At 40.6% G+C, this 25,893-nt stretch overlaps 2 protein-coding genes, 1 long non-coding RNA gene and 1 other non-coding gene across 6 annotated transcripts in view; 3 read left to right on the top strand and 1 right to left on the bottom strand.

Annotated features, from left to right (window-relative positions):
* Window positions 1-23,262, bottom strand: part of LOC102787400 (protein TANC1-like) — a 48,599-nt gene extending 25,337 nt beyond the window's left edge. Inside the window, exons 1-8 of one of the 2 annotated variants that reach the window (XM_006780372.3) lie at window positions 23,179-23,262; window positions 22,852-22,956; window positions 21,321-21,524; window positions 18,476-18,568; window positions 16,789-16,919; window positions 14,553-14,853; window positions 13,563-13,844; window positions 4,076-4,192 (exon numbers count right to left, since the gene is read on the bottom strand). In XM_006780372.3, coding sequence (XP_006780435.2) covers window positions 4,076-4,192; window positions 13,563-13,844; window positions 14,553-14,853; window positions 16,789-16,919; window positions 18,476-18,568; window positions 21,321-21,524; window positions 22,852-22,927 — 1,204 coding nt within the window. In that variant the 5' untranslated portion in view covers window positions 22,928-22,956; window positions 23,179-23,262. Of the gene's footprint in view, window positions 1-4,075; window positions 4,193-13,562; window positions 13,845-14,552; window positions 14,854-16,788; window positions 16,920-18,475; window positions 18,569-21,320; window positions 21,525-22,851; window positions 22,957-23,178 lie in introns of those variants that run through there. The other variant, XM_087839773.1, reaches the window with a different exon arrangement.
* Window positions 113-3,130, top strand: LOC148106421 (uncharacterized). Its single transcript, XM_087839784.1, has one exon. The coding sequence runs from the start codon at window positions 113-115 to the stop codon at window positions 2,438-2,440; it is 2,328 nt and encodes a 775-aa protein (XP_087695910.1). The 3' UTR covers window positions 2,441-3,130.
* Window positions 23,263-23,728: 466 nt separating the features above from the next.
* On the top strand, window positions 23,729-25,529 carry LOC102787007 (uncharacterized). 2 transcript variants are annotated; one of them, XR_436538.3, is made up of 4 exons: window positions 23,729-23,873; window positions 24,323-24,456; window positions 24,752-24,838; window positions 25,295-25,529. It is a non-coding gene; the product is annotated as an uncharacterized LOC102787007 (long non-coding RNA). The 2 variants fall into 2 exon arrangements; XR_436539.3 differs by having other exon boundaries at window positions 23,730-23,873; window positions 24,320-24,456.
* On the top strand, window positions 24,879-25,012 carry LOC118453988 (small nucleolar RNA SNORA31). Its single transcript, XR_004843530.1, has one exon. It is a non-coding gene; the product is annotated as a small nucleolar RNA SNORA31 (small nucleolar RNA).
* Window positions 25,530-25,893: the final 364 nt, after the last annotated feature.

Raw genomic sequence — 25,893 nt, 5'->3', positions numbered from 1 at the left:
AAACTTTGCTGCTCAACGGACCTTGACCTGACAGTAAGCAAACCCTTTTGGAGAGTTTTGAGAGAATTTCGCGTTACTTAGCAATTCACTGACCAAGCCGACACATTTCACCATGTCAGCTAACCCATCCTTCCGCTCAAATGAGCTTAGAATAGTTAAAGGGAGCATTTTGGGAAACCACTACAAGGTAGAGGCTTTCCTTGGAGAAGGGGGCTTTGGTATTGTAGCCAAATGCCGTGATACCATGACCAACCGAGCTGTGGCTATTAAAGTCAACAAGAGCGACCCTGATATTCTCCAACAGGCAAAACTGGAAATTTTCATCCTGGAGCAGCTGAGAAGGTTGGATCCAGATGCCGCCAACATTGTTAAATGGAACGGCTTTTTCCACGACGGAGAGCGGGTTTGCCTGAAATTTGAACTCCTCGATCAATGCCTGTGGGACTATATAGGGGACCGGAAAAACCAGGGTCTCCCCATAAGCGAAGTCAGGCCAATTTTAGGTCAGCTCACAAATGCTCTGTCCCACCTGGGTTCTGTGGGAATAGTGCACGCTGACCTCAAACCTGGAAACATCATGGTTGTAAACCGCCATGAGTCTCCCATCAAAGTCAAACTTATAGACTTTGGCCTCGCATGTCCTGCGTCTGCAGTGATGCCTGGTGACCGTGTGGGGACGGTTGGTTATAGTGCACCTGAAGTTATGCTTGGCCTTCCTTACAATGAAGCAAGTGACATGTGGTCTCTGGGGCTGGTAGCTGTGGAGCTTGGTACAGGGGTGCCACTCTACCCTGGAAATGAAGACTATGATGTTTTGAAATTCATCATAGAGACTCAGGGTCAGCCACCAGATCATGTTCTAGACTCTGGCGTGTACACTGAAGACTATTTCATTGAAGACAACGACAACCAACAGCACTGGACATTTAAGACTGACCAACAATTTCAGTACAAGACAGGATATGAGTCCCTGGAGACAAGATACATAAAACTGACGCATCTCGATGACCTCGAACAAGTAATGATGTTTAGAAGAGGACCTGAAAATGGCCAACGTTTGTTTGTAAGCTTAATTAAACAGATGTTGGCCTTGGATGCAAACCAGCGCATAACACCGTCGGAGGTTCTCCGGCATCCCTTTTTCAACCCTAAGAGTTCCCCTTGCATTGACATGAGTGCTGAAAGACCACAAAACCCTGTGGTCCATCAGAACCCTTCAAACTTGAAATGCAAGAGATCAGAGAAAATCAACTGCAGTTTTCAAAACTCAGTTGAATTTTCTCAGCAAGTATTTGTCCACACATCAGCCAGCCCATCCTTCAGCTCAGATGAGCTTGAAATAGTTGAAGGGAGCATTTTGGGAAACCACTACAAGGTAGAGGCTTTCCTCGGAGAAGGGGGCTTTGGTATTGTAGCCAAATGCCGTGATACCAAAACCAACCAAGCTGTGGCTATTAAGGTGAACAAGAACCGCACTGATATTCTGCAACAGGCAAAAAAGGAAATTTTTATCCTGGAGCAGCTGCGAAGTTTGGATCCAGATGCCGCCAACATTGTTCAATGGAACGGCTTTTTCCTTGACAGAGAGCGGGTTTGCCTGAAATTTGAACTCCTAGATCAATGCCTGTGGGACTACATACGGGACCCGAATAACCGGCGTCTCCCCATAAGCGAAGTCAGGCCAATTTTAGGTCAGCTCACAAATGCTCTGTCCCACCTGGGTTCTTTGGGAATAGTGCACGCTGACCTCAAACCTGGAAACATCATGGTTGTAAATCGCTATGAGTCTCCAGTCAAAGTCAGACTTATAGACTTTGGCCTCGCATGTCCTGCGTCTGCAGTGATGCCTGGTGACCGTGTGGGGACAGTTGGTTATAGTGCACCTGAGGTTATGCTTGGCCTTCCTTATAACGAAGCATGTGACATGTGGTCTCTGGGGCTGGTGGCTGTGGAGCTTGTTACAGGGGTGCCACTCTACCCTGGAAAAAAATATTATGATGTTTTGAAATTCATCATAGAGACTCAGGGTCAGCCACCAGATCATGTTCTCGATCCTGGCGTGTACACTGAAGACTATTTCACAAAAGACAACTACAACTACAACTACAACCAACAGCGCTGGACATTTAAGACCGCCCAACAATTTAAATACGAGACAGGATATGAATCTTTGGAGACAAGATACATAAAACTTAAACGTCTGGATGACCTCGAACAAATAATGATGTTTAGACGAGGACCAGAATATGGCCAACGCTTATTTGTCAGCCTAATTAAAGAGATGTTGGCCTTGGATGCACACCAGCGGATAACACCATCTCAGGTTCTACGGCATCCCTTTTTCAACCCTGGCCTCTCCAACAGGTTCCCAAGTATCAACATTGAAAAACCATACAGAGTCAATCTCCAGCATGGCAACTTCCACCCTGGACAAAAGTGATAAAAACACAAACTGGGGTTGGAAAAGGATATTAACAGCAAATTACACTGGAAATATTAATTAAGCTGCTCCAATAATTATCACTTTGGCTTTTTTTTTTTTTTTTTAAATTTTCACTCCCCCCACCCCAACCAGTCGCGGCAGATGACTGTCCCTTCCTGAGCCTGGTTCTGTCGAAGGTTTCTTCCTTTTTAAAGGGAGTTTTTCCTTCCCACTGTCGCTAAATGCTTGCTCATAGGGAATCTTCTGATTGCTGGGGTGGCCAAAACTCTAGGGGAACTAGCAATTCTTGTGAAAATTAAAAAAAAAAAAAGCCTACCAATATTCAGAGCAGCGGACACCTTACCATCACATCAGTCCTTTAATCCGACCTAAAACACCATGTTTACAGAAATAAATTCCATACAAATTGGAAATAAATTGTTGTTTTTGATTGTTTATAAATATATAGTGCTACCCTTCAGCCTCCTAGTAGACATACCTGTGTTATAAATGTGAAACTCCTCCGATTTTCAGAAAAGTTGACCTCTGACCTTGAAGTCAAGGTCACTGAGATTTAAGCTTCACAGAGATTTTCAGTAGATGCAACCATGGTATTGATTTGAAAAATCTACACAATCACAAACTTGGATGTCCACAGCGCCTCGCCATATACCAAAGATTAAGAGGTGTTTTTTTCTAGGTTTTTATAAAGATTACAAAACACAAATAACAAAAATGTCAACGCTATTTTGATGTTGTCTAATGTAGTGCAAAAAAAACAAAACAAACCCAAAATTTAATAAATAAAGTAAATAAGGTATATACTACATAGTATACAAACTTTTAGTGGCCCACAATGGGGTCAATGAACAGAATGAAGGAAGTAAGTCTTTTATATGACAATGGTGTGAAAAAGCGTTTTCCTATTTATTTGTATGTTTGTCACACTTAAACATTTCAGATTATCAAACATTTTTTTCTTTTTTATGTAAAAAGAAAAATCATATACTGTCCAGTCCAGACATACTGTCCAGTTTTCTTGATGTTATGATGCTTCTACCACTGGTTTGTCATTAATAAATCAGACTTTGGCTGCTGCAGCAGAAAAAGACAAAGAGAAAATGTAATCACACAAATCAGAGGTTCAGATTTACACTTTACCTGAAACAGAGCAAAAGTGCTTTTTAAATAGGTTAATAAATATTAAGTAATATAGGCTAGATGTCTGGACATTGTATAGTCATATACATATAGTGTATTGTGTATTTTATTATCTTCGTGTGTTAAAGATTCTAGTTCTTATTCTGGTCAAACTGTGCTTCATTATTTGTTTACAGCACAGCTACAGTTCCAGGGGACTTCAAGTCAAAAGGATACTACATGTCAATGGCCAGCAGCCTGTATTCAGTTTGAATATTGCAGTGTCAAATGGCAAATTAACAAGGTGCTTCTATAGACTATAGACTCTATAGTCTAAAGAAGCACCTTGTTAATCTGGCTAGCATTACTTGATGACTCCACTCTCCTCCTTCTCTAAATATGGCCACTTCTGGATTCAAAAACTGGGGCTACAAAATGCCGCAAACCAGTGGTATGCAGTAGCAGTCTATGGTGGCTACATGCTGCATGCAGTTGTATTTGCTCACAAAATACCTTTGGAGTCATCACTTGTGCGTCCAGATGTGTTGTGTTTGCGAACAGAGCCTCTGTGCCCAGTAGCCCTTTGACTGTCCAGATAACCCAAATCCTCTAGTCGAGTGGAGCTTGTTGCTGTAAGGAGAGAATAGGAGGCGGTTGAATTCAGCGAGAGAAAGAGAGATCCAGTAAAGATGCACATGCATACTGCAGAAACTCCAGTCAATTACTGTATCCATGGAGACAGGAAATATAAACAATTTTTGCTGTTAATGATACGTACTCAGTGACCTTGAGGAGAAAAGAGAGAAGAGAAGAAAACAGCTCTTCTCACATCCTGTAATATCAAGCTGACATGAGTCTGAAATGACCAAATGTTTCATAGTGTCTCACGCGTCAGGACACAAAATTTGTGATAATCAGTAGAAACACGTCGCCGGCTGTAATGCAAAAATGTATCAGCTGTCAATAACAGGATTACACGCATTCCTCTAATGACCAAATAAGCCACATAAAAGCCAACATGACACATACAATTGAGAACGTGTTGTACTGAAGGGCAAATAACAAGACAGATAGAGTTCTTTACTCCTACATTTGCCTATTCTTCCACCTACTCACACCACTGAGTTTACAGGTCAGCAAGGCATCTGCAGTTTCTGAGAAATGTAGTCTTTATCCACTGTGAAACACAAGAAAGTATGCGCTTTGCAGTTCCTTAAATGTGATTTTCCACATAAACAGTGTATTTGTGATACATCTCTATGCATTATTAACAGAGAAACAAGAGAAATAGAAGACCTAGCACACTTTAATGCAATCTGACACAACCGTCCATTAATAAATAGTACCTCTTGTTGTCAGTGAAGCAGTTCTGTTCGAGAGCTGCCAAATGAACCCGACCGTAAGACACAACCGAGTTCATTAAGCAGCTTGGCGGTTTCTGATGGATTTAAGGAAAAAATAATTCTTAACATCCCTACACATTTCAGTCCAGCAGCAGAAAACCCGTCGACAAGCAACTAAAACTGAACTGGAACCCCCCCCGAAAAAAAAAATATATATATATATATAAAAAAAAAAAAATATATATATATATATATATATATATATATATATATATATATGAGAGATGTTTTCGCTGCTGGTAATGTCCTGCACATACTGCCTTGCATATCCACACAGCTGCAGACATCAGGGATTTTGACTTGTTCTAATTATGCTACTTTTTTGGTCCACTTGGAGGAAGTTTGGAGGGAGCGTGCCTTTACAGTGCAGTTTCTGCATGAACATCAGCACACAGATTTACATAAACCACCTGAATATGACATTTGCATTACTTGGACTGTGAAAGACCCTCGCGACCTTTAAGTTATGTGAGGGTCTCTTACAGTGCAAGAACTGTTAAAGACCCTCACAAAGGATCATAAGAATGATTAATCTCATGAAAAATAAAGTCACTTCTGGATTCTGCAATTTAAGCAAAAAACAAAACAACAAAATCTGTCTCGCATCTCAAAACAATACTAACGTATTCGAGTGCCAGCAAAAGCAAATAGTTATTAGCGTCTGCTGTCCTGTCCCTGTAAATAATTTCACTTTCAAAGTACATCTAAGCAAGTAAGCGTTTCACATACCTGAAAATATTTTATTCTTATAAATTGCATAACTTAATAATTAATTGCACATTTCTGTAACTCACTTAATGTTGCTTAATTAAAAAAAAATTAAAATAGTGCAGTGTAAAGCCTGGTTTTTGTCTGTTTTTAGAGCAGCTGGAGAGAAAAAAAGTGAAGAATCTGTTCCAGTCTAATCTCGAGCTCCTCCTATTTCTATTTTCCCCTTTTAACATCAGGCCGTTTAATCCAAGTGGCTCACAAATCCAGACAGGAAATCAACTAGATTACAGCCACTGCAGGCATAAATGCTTGTGCTCGACCTTTGCCATCTTCCAATATTGTTTCTATGCAGTATTTTTTTTTTTTGCTCCTATTTATATTATTGGATTGTCTGCTATTGGAGGAATAAATAGCATATATATTTTACAACGAAAAACTGCATGGCTTGGGAAATGAATCCATTGTTATTTTAAGAGTTTATTTTCAATGAGTAGCAGACGGGTTCATGTCATTCATTCATTGCTCTTTGTTATTGGTAAATAAAAAAAGTCCTCTGTAAAATCTGAAAATCTGGCATTACTGCTGTCTCTAATCCCTTTGGAGAGGGATAAAAAAAAGGCTCAAGTCACGTTGCACACTGCACACAGACCAATGAATTAGGCAGAGGGCAAGACATTAACTTCCTATAATCGTGTAATGGCATTAAATGAAATCACTGGTAATTTCAGAGCATGTGAGAAAGCATATCAGCATAGATCTGCACTGTTATGGGCTAACAGGCTTTAAAGCAGAAGTTTTAATCACATCCTGAAGATCCTGGCTGCAGCATCCTTCAACACAACAAATCAAAAACTTCTCTACACTCAGACATGAGCCAAACAATGTAAAATATATTTGCATCTTGCATTATTGCATGTCATTCTGTCAAACCCTCGCTCGCTTTGCTTTCTGTGGAACAGCGAGAAAGACACACTGAGCTTGCTTCTTTGAAAATACTCCAGTAGATACAGCTCACACTTGGCTGATCAGATCCCTTTCTGACACATTTACTATCTCTACATGTGTCCATCAGCTTGCAGCAGCAGAGTGAGCGAGCGAGTGTGGGTGAAAGCTGCCGAGGCCTGTTGATATTCTAATTTACAGGCTCATCAAAAACACATATAACCTGTTCATTGGACTCCCTAGTAAACAATGATGGGCTCTCTGGATCAACAAATATCAATCATGGTGTGAACACTGCAATTAGGATAAAAGAAAGTTGTGTGGGGGATGAGCCGTTAGTATACTGTGAAAGAGTACAGCATGAGATATTGCAGAAGCGGGAGGGAGCTTTCAGGACAAAGAACATGCATAAAATGACTGTAAATATCAAGCAAGAACACAAGTGGTGAAAACTGAGGATTGAAAGAACATCCACAGCGAGAGGATGGAACACAGTCTGCAGCAAAACAGTGTGAAGGAGGTGTGGGAGTGGGATGAGAAAGACTGCTGGCTAAAGACAACCTGGCCAAATGGCTGAGGGGACACAGTTAAAGAGTTAAAACATGTTTTTCAGCCAGTTTGACACAGAAACTCTTGGACGGTTTGACAGGTCAACCTATCTCACACTCACTGACCATCTATATGTTCCCTGTTGATGAAAGTCTAGCTGATTATAGCCCCCTTTGATCATTCATCACTTTAAAGGTCAAGCCTCCAGTGTCCCTGATGGCATTACTTACACAATTTAATCACAAGAAGCTCATTAGAACCTGTTTAAAAGCCTTTTCAACCCTAAAGGTATCGCTACTCTTAATTGCTTTCTGGCAGAAAATAAAATAAGTCTGTGAAGGAAATATCATGCCAGGTTTAAATTATTTTCACAGGATTTTCCTCTGATATCAAGTGTGTCAGAAAATTATAAAGTCACAAATTCTTGATGTAACTCATGGACATGACAAACTTAAGACTGATATTTCAATTCAAATTACTTTTATTTATATAGTGCCAAATCAGCAGCAGTTGACCCCTACAATAATAATAATAATAAAACAACAACAACAACAATCAGATGAGCAAGCACTTGGCGAAAGTGGGAAGGAAAAACTTCCCTTTAACAGGAAGAATCCTCCTTCAGAACCAGGCTCAGGAAGGGGGAGCCATTTGTTTGTTGAGGGTGAGGAAGACATGACGAAATTGTGGAAGATAGCCGGAAATTAATAATAACTATTAATTAAATGAAAAGACATGGATAAACACATAGAGTGAAAATCTGAATGACATGCAGGTGATCCTTAGCTGCTGCCTTTCATGACCTGAGAGATGGAGGAGGAAGAGCAAGAGGGTGATGTGGAGGAATGACATCAGGAAATATGCACACATACAGTGGTACCAAGGCAACGACACCCATTTTTGGTCCAACCGCCCAAGATCCACAGCTAGTTAGATCGTCACAATGACTGAACACAGCCAAGCCAGTTGTTTTCATTTGTTTTTTCAGTTTTTTTAATGTTTTCTTTTTTAACAGTAACTAAAGCAGACTACTAGCACCTCTGAAGCTCTCTAATTGAAAATGTAAATGGGTCATTCTATGTGTGTTCGTCAAATGCCTCCCAAGAGATCTTACAGATTTTCCTGGAAAAAAACATCCAGGGTAAAGATGCACATGCTAGTAGTTTTTAAGAAAATATATCAGGTCCCTCCTTTCATTAGTTTTCTCAAAAAAACAAAGGATTTCAAGAGATGAAAGCAGAGCTGGTTTGAGATGTTTTTCTGGCATCGTTTTTTCAGGGGCTATTTGAAAAAGTCCATTATCTGGAAAACTGCTTCAGATAGGTCCTTCAAATCTTTTAGGTACTGTGGCTCTGTGAATATGGATTCTCATGAGTGCAGCTGAAGTTAACACAGAATGATGGATGCTTGAAGTCCCTAAAATATCTGGATAAAATATTTGGATCTCTGATCTCTGAGAGATTATTGGGGAAGTCCAGTTTTGCAGGTAGGGGACTGATACTTTATGTACAGGTTCTCATATACAAGCAACATAACATTCTTTAAAATGGTTCAAATCAGGTTACTGGTTTCACTGATATTAAAGCTTGAATACTTGAAAAACCCCCAACTCATTCTCATCCAACTTCAGTGTGATATTCCCCAGGTATGACACCATGTACCGAATTCAAATTCAGCTTCTTAGAAAGACCAAGTTTCTATTAATGTTAAATCCAAAATCTGTTACGGCGTTCTCTCTCATTTTCCCAATATGGATTTTTGAAACGGTCATATTTAAGTAAAGATTGTTTTAGAGGCAGAGCATGATGTCTGAATCCAATTTATGGACCCTCATTGCCCAGCAAGACAAGACTTTTATGAACAGGAAGGGAAGAAGTGTGCTGGGTGCCATTACAAAGCACGATCTATTTCATAAAATGGAAAAGATTTATAGTGAGTCGTGTCCTCAACTATTTCTTGGTGAAGACCATCCTCTAACCCATAATACAAAAGTGAACTGTTCTTTTTACACTCTTTTTTTAGATAAATTACACAAACATCATATATCATTTTGTTTGTTTGTTTTGCCAGATTCAGAGTTTTATTAACTCCCAACAGATAATTGTGTGAAAATTAGATTTTTTTTTCTCAACAAAAATAAAAGGTAAAAAACAAAAATGATCTGGAGTTTTAATATCATTCTAAGCAGCTAATTTAAACACTTATGTTACTCAGTTGCCAAATTTGTAAAAACGTGCCCAGCTAACAAACCTGACCCAGAACCACAGGCAAATGTACTCTCCAATACCACCCACATGGCAAGGAGGGGGGAAGGGAAGGAAGGAAACTTACACAGTCAAAGAGGATTTAGTATGGTGCTAAAAACAATCAACCTCAAGTATGAACCACGATGCTGTAAATAGTCTCATTTTTGAAGGAGCCACACAAGCTGTTTCTCCTTGTTTCCACTCTTTTGGCCAAACTAAGCTAACTGCTCACTGCAACATTAAGCAAAAGCTACCAGGCTGCATATTAGAAAGCTCAGCAGAGAGGAAGCGCACTGGCAGAAGAAGAAGTCTTTAAAGTGGGGATCTGGATCACTCTCCAAAAAAAGAAGAAAAAAAACAACAGTAAAGTAAGGCACTATCTTCAGCACAGGATGTACTCTCCTAATATCCCGCTAGCTACAGAAAACGTCCTGTACTGTTCTGTTATCATAACCATGATGCTCCAGTATCCTTGTTAGCCAGTAGTATTAATGTCTCACATAACAAAGAACTCTGATCCACTGCCACTGAAGCATCTTAAACCACATTTAAAGGCATGGACTAAGAGACAGGTACCTGGGAAATTTGCTAAAGGCACAAGTAGTTGATGCAGCTAATTCATTCATACATCTTTAGTGTCTGATTTTGCAACAAAAACACAAACTACTTTAGGCACTCACTGCGCCGACAGCCACCACACTGCGCAACGCTGCCCACCAAAATGGCGCCGGTTTCAGTCCACCAGAAAATTAATGAAGCAGCCAACTCTTATTGAATCTAGCCTGCCCTCCTGCTTCTAAGAATCAGCATTTATCTTTGGAAAGTGTGAGAAGTTACTCCATTCATCCATTCTGCAAATTCTCTCTACGATCACATTAATAGGAACAGATAGATGGTCACAAATGGTGATAAAGTTTAGCTCTGGTTTGGACTTTAAATTATGTATGGACTAATTGCACAATTAAACATTAGCATCTGCACTGGAATAGATCTGATTATATCTGCCCAGACTATAATCTACATATTCTTTTCATTTCTTTGCTATGTGATGCTCTGCCACTACTAAATCTTGCTGCTTTGCATACACTAATGGATGGACTTCCTATTCATTACACACAATGCATCTTACATTTTTTGTAGCTTCTATCAGTCGTGCACAACTATCCATTAACTTTATCATCATGTCTGAATGAGCAGAAGCCACAGAGGTAGGGTCAGACCTAGCAGCATTTAGATATCACTTTCAGTGGTGGACAGGACAGACGTGCACGGGCACAGAAAAGATACAATTTCTGTTTTTGTCTACAGATGTCTCTTGTGTTTGTGAGTTACTCAGCTTTATTTAAGCATGAATGATTTGGAGACTGAACAAATTTCAAACTTTTGACATGAGACTCCCATTTACCCTGCTGAAAACTAATCAAATTACAGAACAAGCCCCAAAGCTGCTCCTTAGGTCCACATTTCAGTACTAACATAGCTAACACAGCTCCATATACTTCAGAGAGTCTAAAACAGACAGTTTGCATGTGTTCGCTTGCCAGGGTTAGACAATGAGACCTCTCTAAAGATCACAAATGCATATTGACTGGCCTCTCTCTCTCTCTCACACACACACACACACACACACACACTTCTCTACAGTTTCACAGAATGGATGTTTACAGTAAACTCTGTGATGCGATGAGGACAAATTTATAACCAGTTGTGGATATAATCCAACCCATGATCTAAAGTTTGATGCTTCTAGCTGTTTTCTAAGAGTCTCTTGTCTGAATTGATTGACCTTCAACATCATAAAGTAGCAAGATCCATGTAAGAGTGTTCTCTGAAAGGAAAGAGAGCTGCATACATTTATGCTCATGCTACAACACTATTTCTTAGCTATTATACTTCTTCAAATCTACACATTCTCCAGTTACTTTGTTAGGTACACCTGTTCAACTGCTTGTTTAGACACAAATCTAATTAGCCAATCACATGCCAGCAAGTGGGGGCATGTAATCACATAGATGTGGTCAAGATGACCTGCTGAAGTTTAAACTGACCATGAGAATGAGTGAGAAAAGTGATTTAAGTGTCTCTACATGTGGCATTGCTGTTGGTCTGAGTGTTTCAGAATCTGCTGATCTACTTGAGGTAATGGCAGAATCGCCTTCAAGCTGATGGGAAGCCTACAGTAACTCAAATACCTAGTTGTTAAAACCAAGGTATGCAGAAGAGCATATCTTAATGCACAACACATCAGCAGCAGCAGAAGGCCACACCAGGTGCTACTCTGGTCAGCTAAGAACAGAACCGAGGCTACAACTTTATTTATATAAAGCCAAACCACACCAACAGTCATCGCAAAGTGCTTTATATTGTAATGTAAAGACCCTACAATAATAGAGAGAAATAAAGTCACACAGACTCACCAAAATTGGACAATAGAAGATTACAAAAATGTTGCGTGGTCTGATGAGTTCTGATTACTGCTACCACCATAGAAGTCATTCAGAAGCCAGGGTCACAATTTGGCATAAGCACAAAGCCTGAATCCTTCCTTGTTAAGGGGTCAAGCTGCTGTTGATGGTGGTGAAGGGTGTGGGTGATATTTTTCTGACACAGTTTGGACCCCTTAGTACCATCCTTCAGCACCACAGCCTATCTGAGTGTTGTTGCCGAGCATGTTCATCCCTTTATGACCGTAGTGTGCCCATCTGTTGATGGCTGCTTCCAGCAGGATAGCAAGCCATGTTACAAAGCTTCAGTCATCTCCAACGGGTTTCTTGAACATAAGAGTGAGTTCACTGGACTCAAATGGCCTCCACAGTCAACAGATCTCACTCCAATAGAGCACCTGTGGGATTTGGTGGAATGGGGCATTCACATCATGGACGTGCAGCCAACAAATCTGAAGCAACTGTGTGATGCTATCATGTAAATATGGATTCATGTATAACTGGTGGTTAATAATAAAGCTGTGAGGAACATTTCCATAAAAATGACTTGTGGCTGAATGCAAAATGCAACTCAATGTTTTTATCTGAATCTAACCGGAGCATAAGTTTATCTTTATCACAAGTTGCATCTGTCTACAGTTTGACACTAATGCCTGACACTAATACGTTACACATCTAAATTTTAAGTTTTAGATTTCATTTTTTCTTGTCTTATTATGTATATCATATATAAATATATTCATCCTGCTCCTCTATGTCTAATCGTTCATGAAGATGAAGTAAAATCCTAACCGCTACATGCAGCTTGTTTCATCTTGATGCTGAATTTCATCAAGAGTGTCTAAATGAAAGCACCAGCTGACAGAAGAAACTGGCAGGCGTTACTGTGAATCCACTCCTTAGGGAATCTCTTCTTTTGCTCCCACTACAAATGAACTGACATCTAAAGGAAGAAAAGGAGCCTCATGCATTAGCAAAGATTGTGACTGTGGAGGGAGGGGGGGTATTTTTATGACAACTAGAGGCCTCCCAGGACTTTTAACTGGTACTGCTCACTGTGTGTATCCAGCCTCCGTGGTAAGTGGAGCACCAGCACACGGTGCAGTGAAGTTCAGTTCTGCATCACAGGCATTTTCTAAATTATCCTTCTACTGCATTGCATGAACAGTTTGAGAGTATCAAGTTAACAATCAACTTAATCAATTTGCTATTCAGTCAATATTAATCAGTCCATTAATTAATCACTCGGGTCACAGCTGCCATATTCATACTCTCATTAGCCCACTTCATCTACAGTATAATGGCATCTTTTAACAATTCACTCACTAGCACACTAATTATGAATCATTTGTTTAATGTGTGCAAGAATGGAGGTGTAAAAATGGCACGTTTTGCCTTTATGCGTGTTGGGGGTAATGAGTGGGACTATTTCTTGGCCGGGAAAATTAACTTCCTGGAATGTTTGTTGGTTGACTAGCAACTTAGAGGTGACGGCAAGACCCTAGCAAATACGCAGTAATTAGCCAAACTGTATTCCCTTAAGATTCCCTTAGCTTGGCTAATAGACAGCCAGCTTCATATGAAACTGGGAGATATGAAACGTATTAATCCATCAGCAGCTGAGAAGGTGCACAATCCCAAATCTCTCTCAAAGTCATAACCGCTTCTTAATTCGCAGAATAAGAAAGAACGAGAACTTGGGTACCTGCTACTGAGTTTGGACGGGGCAGCGCAAGAGAGGAGGTGCTGTGCAAGTGGTGCTGTGGGAGGGGCCGTTTCGGTGCTGGTGGAGTTCTGGGCTCCATGATGTCCATTCTAGGTAAGGCCTCATCTGGCTGGGCTGTGAGATTGTCCCTGGTTGGCCTGGGATGGCGGTCCTCATTTGTATGGCCCATTACGACGCCACTTCCCTCTGGGCCTTCGTCCTTACCCAGACCCTCAGTGGAGGTGCTGCGCTCCTCATTCTCAGAAGAACTAGTGATTGTTGCTGAGCAGCGGAAAGAAAAATATGGTTAACAGAGCCAAGGAAAGAAAAAAAACAACAACATCTGGCATGTGACTGCTTATATGCACATCCTCATAAATTACTAAAGACAAAAAGTTAAGCAATAGCTTCAACATCATCAAAAACACATTTACTCAATCTACAATGAAATACACCCTTTTTTGTTTTACTCACAAGTCATCAATCAATAAGTTTCATTGTACTTGATGAGCCCTCTACCTTTTTGTGTTCAACTATAAATACAAACTCTATTTAAAGAGAAAAAAAGTGTCCTATTTTGGGAGAATCAGACCCGTAAGCAACAAAGACAGCAGTGTCCCAGTTTTGACAGGAGGGAGCTGAAGCCTGAAGGCTGAAGTGGCACAGACAAACAGAGAAACTGGCTGTGGGGTAGAGGTGCACATTTTACATAGATAGTGATGTTGCATCTCCCTAACTTTGAGAGTGTAGGAAGGTGTGGCAAACACCAGAAGAGTCATATTTCATTTCCCGATCCCATGTTATAGCCCATGTTTGTTTAGCTAACCGTTTTTTTTTTTAAACTTCTGATGATGCACGACTAGGCATCTGTGTTGGACGTGCGTCACTATGTGTAAAAAAAAGAAGAAGAAGAAGAAAAAAACCCACAATTTGAAGTCCTGTAATATGAACAGATAGCATATGGAGACACGGAGCAGCAGCAGTTCTCACCTATAATTCCACTATCCTTGCTCTCCAACGTGGAGGTGGGGCTTTGAGATGGAGGCCCTGGACTGCTCCCAGTCATGAGTCCACAAGGAGGGCAAGGGGCTGGGCTGGATGCAGGGCTAGAGAGGGTTCCACTGGGACTGCTGCTAGAGCCACAGTGGGGAGAAGGTAAGGGTAAAGGCTGGAGCAAAGACTGGCCTCCCGCACTGGTGCTCAGGGTGGAAGAGGGGCTCTCTGAGCAGGGTGAGGCTGTGCTGCAGGTCAGGGTGGAGCTGGGACTCCCCCCCTGAGCAGAGGAATCATACTGTGGAAAAAAAACAGAGAAGAGAAAGGGTTAGAAAAAGTTAAGCCATAAATAAAGGTGGAAAAAAGGCTCTGTGGAACAATATTTGAGCATGTTTAAGTGAAATTCCTCTATGTTGAAAGTGGAGTAAATTAGCAGTGCCAATTTCAAACCTTTTAACAGCACTTCACTCCTCGTGACACTGTTGGCCTTCTTGCGCAGCGTTATTTGCAATAGTGATTGAATATGTTTGAGCGTGCATGCAGATGGGAATTGAAAAGATAATTCCAGTTATTTTCATCCTTGCTGTCATTTCCCAGTTTTTCTTTTTTCTAAAGATGACTGGCTGTCGTCAAAACTAAAATCTATCACTGCAGACATTCAGAATTTACCACGCTCTGGGGTTTTTTGCGATGTACCATGCAGAGGAAAGACAAAAAAGTGCAAAAGAAAAACGGCATACCTACATTTTAAGTAGGGAAATAGGGAATCGAAAAAGGCAAGTATTGTACTCGCTTTTCGAACACGCAACTTTTCTTAAGTCAGTTTCCGGCTATTTCACCTCTGATGAGTAAATTCAAGATACTCAGACCTGACTTCGCATACTTGCCAATGCAATAACTATAACACAGGAAGTAAGTATTTAGCCCTTTAAAGCCTGCACCATGAAATACTTGCCGGAAATTTCTATTTTATTTTTTTTTTATTTTTCTTTTAAATTGAGTGTTAATTAAACCTTAAATATAGGAGTTTTAATGTGTTATATATTTGTTACATTCAGCATTTTTCTGTTGTTTATCATTTAAAAACATATCGTGGAATTTAAGTTTTCCCGTTAGGAAAAAAAAATCATATTTATGATGCAGAAGTAAGAAAAAAAGTATAAAATGTATAAAATATGATACATTGGACATTAAGGGGTTAATAGTGCAAAAAAAATTACAAAGCTAAGAACCAGTCTGGAAAAAATGGATGCAATAATAAAAACAAATCTTCTATCATACCCATCAATAAAAAAGCCTTCAACTGTTAAACTCACCTTTTGAGAGAACAGAAAACACACATGCACACATAATAGCAAGTGCACATTCCTACAGCAGCACTGCGGTGAGTTACATTATATAAGAAAGACTGTGACGTTGTTCTTTAGGTTGTCAAAGGGCTCTTGGTTCTAACTCGTACATTTTAATGAATGGTTTTAATCTAGTTTCTCCACTGGTCTTTAAAAATACATGTCTACATCATATAAAAATTCATAGCATTTACCAGTTAAGGGAGCGAGAATTGAAAAATGTTTGAATTCACATTTTTTTTAAAAGACGGGCACAAAAAACAAAAAGGAATCTTTTATCCTTTCATTTGATCACGTGCATTTCAGGTCTCTTCATTACTGATGCAACCTTTCTGCAACACAGAGAACGTATGGAGACAAGGCAGCAGAGTTTAAACAGCTCACTGTTATTCCCTTTATACCAAAGCCTCATCTATCTTAGCCAGGACAACCCACATTCCTCATATGAGCTATGCTATCTCTGTGAAACTGACTGAATCTGGAGCTCAGGTGGTGGAATGAGGCTGCGAAAATGGGCCATGGCTGAAGCATGCAAAGGCATAAAGATCGAAAGACATTCGCACAAACGATAAGTCTTTATACACAGACCTTAAACTAATCAGGCACTGAGTATAAAAGCCATGCGGACACATGGCAAAGCAATTAATAATGATGCAAAATACATACAGAGTGATTTGAGTGCTCAAAGCACACACTCACACAGTACACAATGAGTTCTGTGCAACTGCATTTTAAAATGCAGTCTAATTATCTTTAATAAGCTTGATTCAAATGTTTAAAGAAGATCGTGAGGGCAATCGAAAGGTTGTTTTTCTTTTACACCATCCATTCTCCTTTTCTATGCCATGGCAGTATGGGGCCAGTTAATCAATATGTGGCCTTACCTTCTTTTCCCTCCTGTCCTCCATAGGAGAGCTAGCAGTACCGGGCGTTGTTTCTCCCAATAAGAAGCATAGTCTGGTCATTAGTTCCTGGTTAGAGAGGGAGGAGCCAGGCTGTGGCTCCACGTGGAGGTCTGGAGCATACACACATTCAGGACACAGGGATTAACAAGCATGAAAAAACACAGCGGGCCAAATGAAGCCACCGACAAACCGATGCTGCAGATGGAGCACAGCTCCGTTTTAGAGCTTCCCACCCAGCAGCATCAGGCAGTGGACTGCAAGAAATGTATGCATCCACAGGTCAGCGCAGCCCCAGCTGCACTGATTACGGATGCACAAACAGTGGCTTTCCAGTCCCCGGGTTGACGCAGCAGCAGTGAGAGGTTGTGTGAGGTTGTGAGTTTGCCCGTGCTCACGCCTGCCAGGTGCTCTCGGTTAAGAGACGGGTTGTGAATTTCAATGAGCTCGGCGTCGACTCTGGAGCAGAAAGAAGGAGTGCCTCGGCTCTGCCTCCACTGTCGTTCCTAGAGACTGGCTGACAAAGGCCATGTGCAGCATTCATTTATCACTGTTTAAGGCTCCCCTATGCTCTGACCTCCAACCCCTGCTCCTTTAAGGTCCATGCTTACTTCAGCAAGTAAACAGTTTTCGCGTCTCTGCGCTTTACCCGGACGAGCGATACATTCGTTCATTCTCGCACCTCATCTGTGTGCTGTTATCAGCTGAGTAACATGCATATTGAGTAGGCATATAAACAGGATGACAGGACATCACGGATTACAGGAACAGCTCACTCCTCCTCGCAAACATCTTTTCGTTTAGACATCACATTCAGTCCACTCAGTCATTCTCTTTCTGGCTCACTCTCACGCTTTAAAGACACTACATCACTCTTACAGACAAACAAATTGTGTACAAAACACAAGTCAAACCCTGAGAGGAAAAGGGTCAGTTCTGAGAATCAAGTGTGGTCTTTTTTTTTTGTCTGCTTTTTGTTTTGTTTTGTTTTGGAAGGTGCCCCAGTTACAGCCTTCCTTAGTGTAGCCTTTGTTGGTACTCTTTTCACAGCCTGGGCATCTGCTGAAGATTTGGGCAGGATGTGTATTGCAGCGAGGGGGGAGGAGGGAAAACTTTGCATTTAGTCAGCAGTGCACTGCGATCCAATCTGGAGTAACATGAGGACACACCGAATGTCCAGTTCTATTCATCAAACCACCTAGCAGTTGCCATTGGAAACGGGAAGCTGAGAGGTGCCTGGCAACCAGGATGGAAGATGCCTCGTGAAATCTGTTTAGCCCAAGGGTAGCCCTCTGGCCAGAAACATAGAGAAAGCTGGCAGAGAGGTCAGTGTTTACACCATTATTGCTAACCATAACTGTGTAAAGCAACATAGAAAGAAGTCAGGGCAACGACTCAAGAGAAACTGGAATAAAACAAATCCACTCTCAGCCATCCCATGAAAATGACACAGGCACCACTGTCCTTATATACATCTTACAGAGGAAAAAAACTCAGCAAAGCCTTTTAGATGTAATTAACCTGCCCTCATTTTCTCTTGAATCTCTTTCTCATTCATTCTCTCTCACCTATAGCCCTATTCTCATTCAGCTCCACTGATCAACACCTGCCAAAAAAACAAAACACACACGACGATGCTATACCCACGCCCACACGCTCCCGTTCTCACCTCTGTGGTCTGCTTTGCCACGGCATGAGGCAAAGACGAGTGGCTCTCTTGCGCTGGAAGAGCCATCCACATACTCCAGCCTCCTTACCCGTCCTTTGGCCACAGCAAAGAGGCAGAAGGGAGAGGGAGGGAGGGAGAGCAGGCAGGGTGGGAGGGGGGAGGGATTGAGGGTGGAGGTAGGGAGGGATATGAAAGAAAGTGAGAGAGAGAGGGAGGGCGAGAGAGAGAAATTAAGCCTCCTCAGATGAGATCTGTGGTGCAGAATTTGAATTGTGTCCCATGAGTATAAAGAAGAATGTATACAGTGTAAGCCATGAATACAAACAGTGCAACATTCACTGGACTGTGGGCGGATATCTATAATATATTAACACCACAAATGTATGTGTGTGTGTGTGTGTGTGTGTGTGTGTGTGTGTGTGTGTGTGTGTGTGTGTGTGTGTGGTAGGGACAGCGGTGCACTCTGATGTGTGTGGGTGTGTCTCACTTTATGCAATATCTCAGGGTTTTTTGAGGTGCAGATTCTTCAGCACTGGAGCCCGTTTGAGGATGAGATGTTTGCATACACTGACATGTTTTTTTTTAATACTCAAGGCTTCTTAGTGTTTGAATCACGCATGTGAATCAACTCAGAAACACTCGGAAGTCTAACATACCGTTCAATATTTGATCGCTAAAGAAACAAAAGCCATGACACTCTAATATAGATTTAGATATATTTTTTCACTTACTGCAATTTTCAATCTCGTATTTGCTCGGGTGGGAAAACAAGGCAGTGCTGCATGTAATGAAATGCAATAGCACCTTTTTTTGAATGGCTGTACTTACTGCAGCACACTGCCACCTGGTGTTCGCTCTAAGGTCAGTAAATGTAAAGTTAACTTTCTTTCATGCAGCAAATTTAGATGGATTCATATATGGAAAATATCGCAGAACATGAAGGTTTTTTTTAAGATTATTACTACTGAAAATATTTACTCCTTGTTCCATGTATTTATAAGCTTTAAAATATTTAAAATTCACAAAAGAATATGCAAATCAAGGAAATTTCTGTATAAGATACTATAAAATTTGTGCTCTAATATTTCTTTTGATTGACCTACTATGAAGAATCCTGTACGTACAGAGTAGCTCACCTTAAACCTGACATTAACCAGTATATACAAGCAGGTTGCTTTGTGACCTACAACTCAGCTTTCAAAAACAATAAAGAAAATTGGAAAGTACCAGTTTGCATACACTGAGCATTAGCATTTTACGGGTAGTTAAGTGGTACCTTAATATAAATCACAGTTTTTTATTAACACAGTGTAACTTTAATGACATTGAAAAAGTAAATCCGTAAAAATTAACTACACCTTTTTTAAATTCTAAGGTTTTACGTATCATGAGAAGAAAGTAAAGTAGATGAATACATTCTCAGAAGAACAACATCACATAAATATTACAATATGTCATTATTTATGTAACATAAACTAAACACAGTAGCAGTCTTGTGAAGGAGACCTTTAGTGCTTCCATAGGAAGTGCATCTGTTAGCAGGGGGTGCTGCTATCAAATGCACTTAAATAAATGCCCTTCAAGTCGATTATACTACACTGAACACCACTAGTGGAAAACATGCAGGACAGTCTGTCCAGGAGTGGACATCCCTGACAAATTCACTCAGAGGAACTGAGTACTGCATGATGTCAGACTCTACAGCCCTCAAGTGGCATGTTAAATGTTAAAGTTCATGACAGTACGATTAGAAAATGATTAAATAAGCATGACTTGTTGGGAAGGGTCTACAGGAGAAAGCACATGTCAGCATAAATTAGGTTTACAAAGTTACATATGAACAAATCACAAGACTTCTGGAACAATGTCCTTTGTACAGATAAGACCAACATGGAGATGAATCACAGCACCACGTTCGGAGAAAACCAAACAGAGCATATCAGCACAAACACCTCATAGCAGCTGTGAAGCACGGTGGTGGAGCGGTGATGATTTGGGCTTGCTATGCAGCCACAGGACCTGGACGCCCTGCAGTCATTGACCATGAACTCCTCTGTACGCCAAAGTATTCAAGAGTCAAATGTGAAACCATTCTGACAGCTAAATCTGAAACTGGTTCATGCAACAGGACAATGATCCCAAGCCCAGCAACAAATCTCCAACAGAATGGCTTAAAAAAAGAAAAGAATCGAGATGATGAAATGCCCCAGTCAAAGTCCAGTCTGCAAACAAACTGAAATACTGCAGCAGGAGAGCTGTCTGCAAGTAAATGCTCACAAACCTCAATGAACTGAAACAATGCTGTAAAGAAGAGTGGGACAAAATTGCTCCAACAATGTGAGAGCCTGATAAAATCATACCAAGTTATTGCTGGTAGAAGTGGTTTTACAAGCTACTGAATCATGGGGTTTACTTAGTTTTTCACACACTGCTCCTGCACTCTGGCTCAGTTTTTGCTATATAAAAATAAATACACAGTGTAACACATGTTGCTGCTGCGTGTAAATTATTTTATTACACATTGATCCAAAATAGCACAATATTTCAAAAATGACCCACCTAATTGAGGTTTCTTGCCTTAAGTTATCTCACTTAATTATTTACTCTGACAATCTGTCAACATGCTTTTGAGCCCTGGAGGCACGGTCTGCATGCACTTGGATTTTCTGTCACATGTATGGAACAGCTGAACGCACAGACGATCCCCGCTAATCAAGGCAAACCCGTGAAAGCATGCTGTTATTTTTGCAGCTAGTCCCTGACGCACACCTCCTTGTCACTCTCAGTTACATACAGCACATCCAGACCACGCTTTTGTTTGGATGATCATCTCAAATGAACCCACCTGGGAACTTGCTGCACGACTGGGAGGGAACGATGTCGGCCTGGTGAGGGAGAAGAGGGGAGGAGGGCAAAGAAATGGACACACCCTTGGTCAGTCTCTTCTGTTTTGCTGAGTTTTTGGTGCAGCCGCCGTCGCGGTCCTGGAAGTGAGAGGCACGCTGGCCGCTGCCTCTCTGCAAGGTGCTGTGGGCATACACCTCATCACCTGCGTGGAACGCATAGGCGGGTGTAGAGAGAAGACAGAGGTGGGCAGGTGTTGAGGTAAAAGCAGAGTTAGTGCAGTTACAGTAGATCTACGATATCACAAGAAGAGGATATGCCTATTAAATATGTCTCACAGAAAGCTGCGACACAGCAAACACATCGTGTCTCCAGGCATATTTCCCAGTGAGGTAATGGAAAGTTGGCATTGCCGGATCATCTATTTAAAGAATTGGGATCACGCTCATTAAACTGGCTACAGTTATTCTCTCTTAATACTTCAATCATTTTCATATCCACTCTTATTACAGCCTTTAAAGAGACATTATAATTCCCAAAGCCATGTGATTAGAGAGACTCACTTATATACTGATTATATATATCATTGCCATAGTTTGCCCTGTAGCAAAATTAAGCCATTTACTACCTTCTTCTTTGAATGAGTGTGTTTTACCACTAGCCAAATAAGTAGTCACAACTGCATTGCCTAATCTATGAATTCATCTATTATGCTGTTGCATAATCCCTGAAAGTGTGGAATGATCATAGCCTTGTAATGCCATCTTTAAAAAAGGAGGCAGAAAGTGGCATCTCTCTGCAAATGATCAGAAAAGAGCCAGTGTACTGTAAACACACTTTATCATTTTAATGAGACTGACACAGTTCTCTATCAGCCTCTCTGTTCTTTCTACCCAGTGGAACACACTATCAAATATTGATGGGCAACATGGTTGCTCTAATACCCAGCTCTACTTATGTTTATGTATCTCCGCAACACACTCTGGAATCACATCTTTACTGCAGCGAGTTGACAAGTGTACACTGTTTTAAAAAAAAAAAAAAAAAATACAAACAGCTTCATTTCATCTGTGACAGAGAATCCTAAAGAACACTGAACTTATGTACAGGAGACACAACAGCCTCATGCCAAGTGCACAGATACATCTGCTGGACTCACAAATTCTTCTGGTGTTCAACGTGTGTTTAGTAGGTCAGGATGTTTGCTTAACCCACTCTAACTTCGTCTGACACACTTTAAATTCAAGCACCGGGACACTGTGTGAAGGACGGAACACACTGATGAATTAGGCTAATTGAAATGACTCTACTTAAATCACCCAAGAGAAGAGAGAACCTGAATATTATCATCAAACAACACCAGACTGAGTGTGCACAACATAAAATACATTTTCCATTTACAGTATTGTGACCCCCAAACAAAAGGGGCATTCAGTTAAAAAAAAATATCTGCTAAAAGTTGCAATATTATTTTGTTCAGCATGCATGCGTCATTTTTGCTTCACTGGTACTTCCAGTGGTTTTGTTTCTACCTGAGTGCCTCTGGCTCTTTTTCTCCCCTCGTTTTCCTCCTCCATCTCTCTTGTTTCCAAAAACTGCTCTGAACATAGCTGGGCTGTTGCTTCACCGTCTACTGACTGTGGAAGGGAAAAAAAGTTAAATGTTCATTTGAATTAGGGGCACATTATTCAGACAACATTACCCCCGCTGTTAGTTCTTAATTCAGCTGCCACATTTAAATGGTGTTTTTATTTTAATACCATGATCTATATCTAGTCTTTAACACATAGTTTGCACGAATTATTATAGTAAGCTAGATATGAAAAAAATTAGCATCCTAAAATTAAGTCTCAGATTACCTGCTCTTAAGTCTTCTTTGATGCCTCCATGTCCTCACATATATCCACAGGAAGCTGATGGAGGAGCATTTAAACTCGCGGAGTCCAATTAAGAAGTGTTTCACCTCCAGAAAATGATGGGAGAAGGGGGTCGTCTTGCACATGCGCGTTGGCCCTGTGTTCCACATTTGATGGAAATCTGTCTATGCATTTGATATATCCTTATCCTATCTTTTTATGTTTTGTGTGTCTTTATCCCATTTTGATGTTTGAACTTAATGAAACATTTTTTTTTTATTTTTTCTTATTCGCTGTAATCTATATCTCTCATACTACGCCAGGCCAGCTAATAATAGTTTGTGCTCAAACTCATTGAAATTAGTTTTTGATAATTATTTTAAGAGTAGCCTAACTTCGTGTAATTTTCAAAGGAAGCTGGAGTGAATATCAAAGCAGCGCCCTCGAACATTACGGTAAATACATGCCGTGACCCATTTTCAACACCAGGGGACGACAGCGCAAATTACAAGTTCCTAACCGGCCTCAAGGGGGCGACAATGAGCCGCTACCGGCATCCTTTATAATCCGGACGATAACCTCAGAGCAGTCCTTTCGCTGCCTGTCCTCTCGTGTGTTGCAGCAAGTGAAGGGCGTTCTTGTGAACTTTATAATGCGTAACCTCGGCGGTTCATTCACCTTACCCGACATGACCTACTGTAAGTATATTCAGGCGCCCTGTCGAGTTAAAGAAAGCTAAGTTAATGACGTCTGTTGAGTTTTATGGTGAATCAACGGACACGTGTGAAATGAGCTCGAGCCATTTTGTGTCACGAGTTAGAAAATATTTTGTGCAAAATAATCCCGGCTTCTTAGTTTTACCCCAGACTAACGGCTAAGTGAGCGAAATGAGCAGTAACACGGGGCTAAATATGATGCCTCGTGCCATGAGAGAGAGAGCTGATTTTAAGAAGGGTTAATGGATACTCTTTAACGATACCAAATTTAGCATAGCACCGGATGTGCTCCATTATTGCTAGTTAGCTCATGTTAATGCTAACATGAGCTTTGTAACTAATATTTTCCATGTGCAAATCTGCTAAACCTGTTCTGACCTTGATTAAGTGTTAAAGCGTTTTCTAACGTATCTTTTGCACTTTTAAAGCAGATTATCCCGCTGGATGAATACCTGTATGAGCCAGCTGCGGATGACTGATGTGTTTCAGCATGATGCACTAGTGATGCCAGTAGCTGTGTTATTACATGACCTGAGACGACAGCTGACAAGCAGTGTGCGAACATGTATGTATTGAGTTTACATTGTAATGACTTTGCTACTGTTTAGTAAAGTGACCAAGCCTGTCCTCGGACCACATCTTTGACAGCCTGGGCTCTCTGCTGTGAGTTCCTGGGTTATAACATTTAGATGTAATATTAAATGTCCCTGCGCTTTCTGATCGCTCTTTTTCCATGGCGTCTCAGATTGAAGAAGGGAGGATAAACTGTTTGTTTTAACATGCCAGCACACAAAAACCTTCATTACATATTCTTGTAAAGAGACTGTATCGTGTATAATTTTTTTTTTTCCCTCCTTCAGAAGTATGAAGGATATGTATAAGGCATGGGGTAATAAAACCAGAGCTGTGAGAAGCTGATGAGCTGTGGACAAACGCTGAGAATGCTGGTGAGCGCTTAAAATGTTTTAACTGGGGTTGTACATGAATTTGCATCCACTGATAGACCTGGAGCAGACTTCTTTGGCTTCTGGGTTTGCATAGAGATGCTAAACTGAGCCTTCCTCGCGCTTTCTGACTGCTTCATTTTTATAGCAGTACAGATTGAATAGAGGAATACATTTTAAGCTTGTTAGGAATGGTCAAAGGTTGGGTTCACATGGGGATACGTGGTGTGACTTAACAGCTTTAAGTATTCACCCACTAAATACATTAATACCTGCACATGCTTTCAAGACAGATTTACAGGGTAGTGGTTTCTAGACAGACCGTGGTGGTTACTATTGACTGAAGGCATTAATGAGATCTTACTTTAAATTGTTTATTGTAGGATCGCTGATATCTTTATGCAGTTGGAGGTTTAGATTTTCTAATATTTTTATTTAATATTTTACCCCTTCTTACAGATAATGGGTGGGATGCATTGTAAAAAGCAAATGGAGCTTGGCCCAGTGGGACATCTTCACTTCCTCTGTTGCCAAAGAAACCGAAGAGCAAGTTTGTAATTGTCATGTTGTGGTTTCAGTGCTGCATTTATAGCAGGTCTTCATCTGCCACCAAGATTTGTGTTGTATAAACCTGACTACTACTACTTTTTTTTTTTCTTTTTTTTTAAAATTTAAATAAAATTATTCAACCGTATTTTCATGAGTACTTTTGTGAATGTAAAAGTTTAAGTCTGTGGGAAAGTATTCAACACTTTACAACTCCTGCCTCATGGGGCTTCATACTGTAAATACCCTACAATAATACAGAAAACCGTGCATCAGTAAGTCACTGTAAAGTGACAATTAAGAATTTTTCTTGGATTATTGTAACTATAGTTGACTCTCTTTCAAAATACTAGACTAGTGGCTGCGCTGCCATATAGCTGAACTACAGCCATTCCCAAAGGCAGGTACCACCTGTCACTGGGGAATAAATTTCAATATGGGTAGTCCATGACAGTAATGAGTAATATCACAAACTGACCACCTATTACCAGTTTTATATGAATATACTGAAT

Source organism: Neolamprologus brichardi, chromosome 1, assembly GCF_056152115.1.
Source record: "Neolamprologus brichardi isolate AB-2024 chromosome 1, ASM5615211v1, whole genome shotgun sequence".
NCBI lineage: Eukaryota > Metazoa > Chordata > Actinopteri > Cichliformes > Cichlidae > Neolamprologus > Neolamprologus brichardi.
The sequence above is the reverse complement of the archived record's forward strand: the minus strand, read 5'-3'. Positions and strand labels throughout refer to the sequence as shown.